At 42.5% G+C, this 6218-nt stretch overlaps 1 protein-coding gene across 1 annotated transcript; it reads right to left on the minus strand.

The window, feature by feature from the left end:
- Window positions 1–3531: 3531 nt before the first annotated feature.
- Window positions 3532–5767, minus strand: LOC110503392 (von Willebrand factor A domain-containing protein 5A-like). The gene is made up of 4 exons (XM_021581741.2): window positions 5752–5767; window positions 4417–4467; window positions 4092–4294; window positions 3532–3816 (listed from the first exon to the last, which is right to left on the minus strand). The coding sequence occupies exons 2-4, from the start codon at window positions 4457–4459 to the stop codon at window positions 3532–3534; spliced, it is 531 nt and encodes a 176-aa protein (XP_021437416.2). The 5' UTR covers window positions 4460–4467; window positions 5752–5767.
- Window positions 5768–6218: the final 451 nt, after the last annotated feature.

A 6218-nucleotide genomic window follows, 5' to 3' on the forward strand; every position in this document is an offset into this window, starting at 1 on the left:
AAACCTACTGCCATGACTGGAGCGAGAGCGGAAAAGTCTGATGGGACAGCAAATGATTGAAACGGTTACATCCTGAACCTAACACCTTAACTGCTCCATTATAGCGCCAGTGGTTATCTGAATCACCCTAACCGGAACCCTAACCCTAATCCCAATCATTGCGGTAAATTCTTTGTGCTGTGAATAAAGTAGCACAGACCTGGTGGCCATAAAGCTCCAATTAGACTCCTGTCCATCCTCCTGGTCATAGCCTTGGGCATAGCCATACTACACAGCATCATCCCGCACATGGGGCTGTGATACAATACTGAGAGAAAGATGGAAAAACACACAGGTCACTGGGTTACAAACATAAAGGAACACACACAGAACATATTTATGAATTAATTTGCACCTATCACACATCCCACACTCTATACATCAAATCTGCATTAAATCATTTCATTGCTCAGCCTCTGTCACATACACACACACACACACACACACTCACTCACACACACACTTGTCTGAGTAGCATTGGTCCTTGCACAGCCTCTCCATCTACTTTGTGGACAGAGATGAAGGTAGTAAAGGCACTGCTCACTCCTGATTGGATGCTAAGCTCTGAAACAAACAGACAGAAAGACAGACAGAACGATAGGGATAGAGAGACAGAAAACAAGAATTTTTTAAAATTGCAAATAAGGTAGCGACTTACCAGTTTTTATTGGGGCACTCTTCTTAGAATCTTGACATACTGTATGTTAAACAATATTAACACATAACAGTAGAAGGCAGAGCCCTCACCTTCCCAGTGAGCTGGACATATAGCAGTGCACTTTGACCCTGGAGGAGAACTATGATTGGTGGAGACAAAGGGGTGACAGACACCCCCTTTGGGACATTCCACTTGACTGAGATGTCCACCACAGCCGGCTGCAGGGCAAACCGGAGGGACTGCATCACCTGAGGGAGGGAGGGAGGGAGAAGAAGCAGTAGAGAGTTAATTATTATCATAATTATAATCATGTCAGAGAATAAGGAAGCCGTCACTTCACTTATGCGAACATGCACGCACATACACATACTCTCACAGACAGTCGTGGCCAAAAGTTGAGAATGACACAAATATACATTTTCACAAAGTCTGCTGCCTCAGTGTCATTAGATATTTTTGTCAGGTGTTACTATGGAATACTGAGTATAATTACAAGCATGTCATAAGTGTCAAAGGCTTTTATTGACAATTAGATGAAGTTGATTCAAAGAGTCAATATTTGCAGTTGTTGACCCTTCTTTTTCAAGACCTCTGCAATTCTACCTTAGCATGCTGTCAATTAACTTCTGGGCCACACTGATGGCAGCCGATTCTTGCATAATCAAGTTTGTCAGAATTTGTGGGTTTTTGTTTGTCCACCCACCTCTTGAGGATTGACCACAAGTTCTCAATGGGATTAAGGTCTGGGGAGTTTCCTGGGCATGAATCCAAAATATCAATGTTTTGTTCCCCAAGCCACAAAGTTATCACTTTTGCCTTATGGCAAGGTGCTCTCGGAGGATGTGTTGGTACCATTCTTTATTCATGGCTGTGTTCTTAGGCAAAATTGTGAGTGAGCACACTCCCTTGGCTGAGAAGCAACCCCACACATGAATGGTCTCAGGATGCTTTACTGTTGGCATGACACAGGACTGATGGTAGAGCTCACCTTGTCTTCTCCAGACAAGCTTTTTTCCGGATGCCCCAAACAATCGGAAAGGGGATTCATTAGAGTACTTTACCCCAGTCCTCAGCAGTCTACTCCCTGTACCTTTTGCAGAATATCAGTCTGTCCCTGATGTTTTTCCTGGAGAGAAGTGGTTTCTTTGCTGCCCTTCTTGACACCAGGCCATCCTCCAAAAGTCTTCACCTCACTGTGCGTGCAGATCCACTCACACCTGCCTGCTGCCATTCCTGAGCAAGCTCTGTACTGGTGGTGCCCCGATCCCGCAGCTGAATCAACTTTAGGAGACGGTCCTGGCGCATGCTGGACTTTCTTGGGCGCCCTGAAGCCTTCTTCACAACAATTTAACCGCTCACCTTAAATTGACATAAATACAAATAAGTCTTAAGAAGACAGTGATAGTAATTGCAATGAGCCCAAAAATTGACATAAATACAGGAGTCTTGTATAGGAGTTTATAGTGTTTCTACTGTTGAAACACTTTTACAACCAAGTTGACGTCTGACAGATTTTAAATGAACAAAATATGTTGGTTGGGTGACTAAACTACATAAGGTGTTATCGTGAGCAATGGGAGAATAGAGTCTGCAGACACCACGCATACAGCTGCAAAACAACGTGTAGTGTCTTTACAACAGTAGGTAACACTGAATGCTTCAGTTTACATTACTGACAAGCTATTAGCAAGTTAGACAGACAAACCATGACATTTTCCCCCATTCCGAAGTCCCCACATCATGCACTGAGCTAAAAGTGAACTTACCTTGTATTCACTATAAAGTAGTGGGTGGTGGTCACGAAGATGACTCAAGAGATTTGAAGTGTTGTCCCCTTTTGCTGCGATTTTTGTTGTTGTTGCATGTTCTGCAGACAGGGTGACCATCTTCGATTAAGTTTCCCACAGCACTCGTATAAAACCCCAAATATGACCACACTTCAGATTTGGTCCTCTTAGAAGGCTGAAAAATTCCTGATCTGTCACTGCCTCCTGCCATGTTTTCACACAAAACAAAACCCACGTTGCACGCTGCGCCTCCATCAGACTGTTGCTAACTTTGGTTGATGCTGGTCAGTATTTACCGTGCTGATGATAAACAATTATTCACTTAAGATTGACTTTGAGTGTCCCTGTGTAAGAATTTGCAAGACAGGTATTTCTGTTTTGTATTTTTAATACATTTCCAAAAAATTCTAAAAAAACAATTTTCGATTTGTCATTATGGGGTATTGTGTGTAAATTGATGAGAATTTTTTTTTTTTAATACATTTTAGAATAAAGTTATAACGTAACAAAATGTGGAAAACGGGAAGGGGTCTGAATACTTTCCAAAGAACACACACACACACACACACACACAGTACCGTGGTTTGGGTTTTCTCTGTGTTGAGGTAGTTGAGTGGGTCCTAGGGACAGTCTACAGATGGGATGAGGGGACGACGCATGGGCACTGAGGGACAGACTGTAAGGCACAGAACCAGCAGGCACCGAGGACACCAGGGCACTGCCACCACTGCCATTGTCTGACCCTTAGAGAGAGATTGGGTCAGGGAGGGAGGAGGAGGGAGAGAGACAGAGAGTGAAGAAAGAAGGATAGAGAGGAGAGAGAGACCCACAAATTAGCATGTTTTTGTTCTGGCCCAGCACTTCTACCTTTCAACTCAACTACTCACCAAGACCTTGATTCATTCAATCAGATGTGTTTAAGATAGACTGGAACTAAAGCCTGCACCACCCCCTGTGGGTCTCCAAGAGCAGGACTGAAGACCACCACCCTATGGGGCCAGCTGCTGGTTCCTAGTCACACTGCTGCCCACAAGGTTTTACTTTGTTTTACACTGCACTATGATGTATTAGTGGTTTATGTCTCTCCATACAGGGGTCCATGTTCTTACCCTGGGGTTGATAGCGGGGGTTGAGCACAGCTGGAAGGCAGAGCCTTAGGCCATCGTCAGCCTGTACAGCCAGCTCTGTCACATAGTCCAGGCTGACAGAGGCCTTCTCCCCTGGAGGCAGACTACCTACACTCAGCTTGAACACATCCGGGCTCTCATCACTCTCCTCCAATAGGAAGGCCTGCTGGCCCGAGCTCAACAAATCATCATACTGCTCCCGCGCCTGAGAGGGGAACAGAGGAACACAAGGACGCATCATCAGCCAGAGACAATAGTGATATGAGAGTGGTCAAAAGGATAATACTGAATCTTGAAGCTCCGCAAGTCATAGACTGCTTGGTTAACAAATTGGGTATAGTTGCCCACAGTAAGACTTTACACCAAGTTGTTCTTAAACCTGTGTAGTAACTATGTAACTATGAATCCTGCAACAAATTATACTTTTGTGGATCTGCATTGTTGCTTTTGTCTCAATGTTGACTTGTCATCTCCCCTCACCTTCTGTTTCTCCTGAACCTCAGCCACCACCTCAGTCTGTCCTATCTTGGCGCTGAACCTGCAGACAGCAGCCTCTCCTGGTAGAGGGAAAACAAAGATGGCCTCCAGAGGGCTCTCCTCCTGGTTCTCATACTGCAGAGTGGAGCTCACAGTGGCTACATGCCCCTGGACACTCACCTCCACAGCAATACTCTTCAGAGGCACTGCGAGAGGGAGCGATGGATGGAGAGAGGATAAACAAGATACTGATGAGAGCTCATGCCTGGGAGAATGAAAATCCACACAGACATGGAAGTAAACAATCATTTCTGCTTTCAAACAGTACCTGGTTCATTCTTGACAGTTACCAATCCACAGCAGTTCACCATTTTGGCATCTGAATGGGGAAGTCAGGTGTCATATTATTGTCCTCTTAACTCAAAACAAGCACTGTTTACATCACTTTGATTAAGTTTGTGTTTGAAACAGTAAACATTCAAATCTTGATTTGCCAAGTGTTTTCTGATGAATTGTTTTATAAAGGCAGCCACCGAATGCAACTACTGACAGTATGATGAGAGCCATTGAGAGGTTTATCTAATCGTTGACAGTCATGCACCACATCTGCTGTTTGCAGATAAAGAATGTTGCTTTGTACTTTGTACTGTTAGGTTCTAAATAAACATAGTAAAAACGAACGGACAAATAGTCATATATTATTGCTCTTCTCAGAACATATTTTCTCATACAACAGTTGCTTTGTGCAAAAAGGGACTTTATCAAGCCTGTAGTTCATTTAAACAATGAACAATGAAATGATCATCAGCTTGAGCAATAATGTCAATCTCTGTCCATTGTCCATCCTGTGTAACCTCTGGTTGAAGTCGTCATAGAGATCCCATTCAATGATTCTAATTCCTAATTCTTTCAGACTACTGCAAAAGGATTTGAATATGTAAGACCCTTATTTTATAGGAATGGACAGAGCCCGGTCTTAAAAGTCAAGTAACAACCTTTATTCAAGAGAGTACTGAGTACACACACATTTTACCACAGGTTATAAACTGAAAATGACGTCAGCGTTTTCTAAATGTTCCGTCTCTTCTTGATACTGGTAGAAAGGCTCTATAGCTCTCAAGCCTTCCCTCCTCGCCTAGAGCCAAGGTCAGTCAGTGTAGATAAGCATTCTAGACATTCTGGAGATATAGTTCATTAATTTGTACCAAGGAACAGACCGTTATTGTTCTAAACTCGTGACTACATTCACACACACATTATCTTCAGTACGGGGATCAAGAAAGAAAACTCAAACATATACAGTAACATTTAGTATTCTGATTAGTACATATACAGTAACATAATAGTATTCTGATTAGTACATCCTGATTGAAATGTATACATAATTAGTCATTATAGATAAAAAATTCCCTTAACAACCTGCCACCTTGATGGTGATGGTCAGGTATTGTAGAGCCCGTGATGAATGTCGGTTCAATAAACATGATACATTCTGAACGTTCTGTAACGTTGAGCAGTGTTGAACAGAAGTCTATAATAATAAGCATATTAAATGTAATTTCAATATCTGATACAATTTTGATTTTTTAAAGAAAACCGGAATGCTTTCACAAAGTAGCCTTATCATCACCAAACGCTGCACTTACGTATAATAATAGCCTACCTTAAAATCTGTGATAGGCTGGTTTTCAATCTTCAGAGCAGGTCTGATTGGTAAAAAGACAAATTGGTGAAAAAAGCTCTCAGAATTGGGCTTCCAGTGTAAACGCAGCCTTCTTCCTGGTTTATAAAGAAAGGTAAATGTCAATAGTAAACACGTGTAGGTGCACCGGTGTGCACTCATCTCATTGTCATAGTCACAACTGCTATCTTCCTATTGGTGGTGGTGGTGGATAGACACATTAGGCCTATTCAACCACTGGTTGTTTTTGAGTCTGTAATGCAGGTTTCTACGTTATGTCTTTGACAGTCTTATTATAAGGCATATATGTATATAGGCTATGGCAATTCTTTGTCCCTAATCTATGGATTTCACATGACTGGGAATACATATATGCATCTTTTGGTCACAGATACCGTTAAAAAAAAGGTAGGGGCGTGGATCAGAAAATCTGTCAGTATCTGGTGTGA

This window comes from Oncorhynchus mykiss, chromosome 24, assembly GCF_013265735.2.
Source record: "Oncorhynchus mykiss isolate Arlee chromosome 24, USDA_OmykA_1.1, whole genome shotgun sequence".
Lineage (NCBI taxonomy): Eukaryota > Metazoa > Chordata > Actinopteri > Salmoniformes > Salmonidae > Oncorhynchus > Oncorhynchus mykiss.

Excerpts from the sequence above, each read along its gene's own strand:
- LOC110503392 (XM_021581741.2), bottom strand. The coding sequence starts at position 4,459 with ATGGTGAACTGCTGTGGATTGGTAACTGTCAAGAATGAACCAG. Across the intron at positions 4,295-4,416 it reads AACTGTCAAGAATGAACCAG|TGCCTCTGAAGAGTATTGCT; the intron begins GTACTGTTTGAA and ends TCCCTCTCGCAG. Across the intron at positions 3,817-4,091 it reads AGGTTCAGGAGAAACAGAAG|GCGCGGGAGCAGTATGATGA; the intron begins GTGAGGGGAGAT and ends TTCCCCTCTCAG.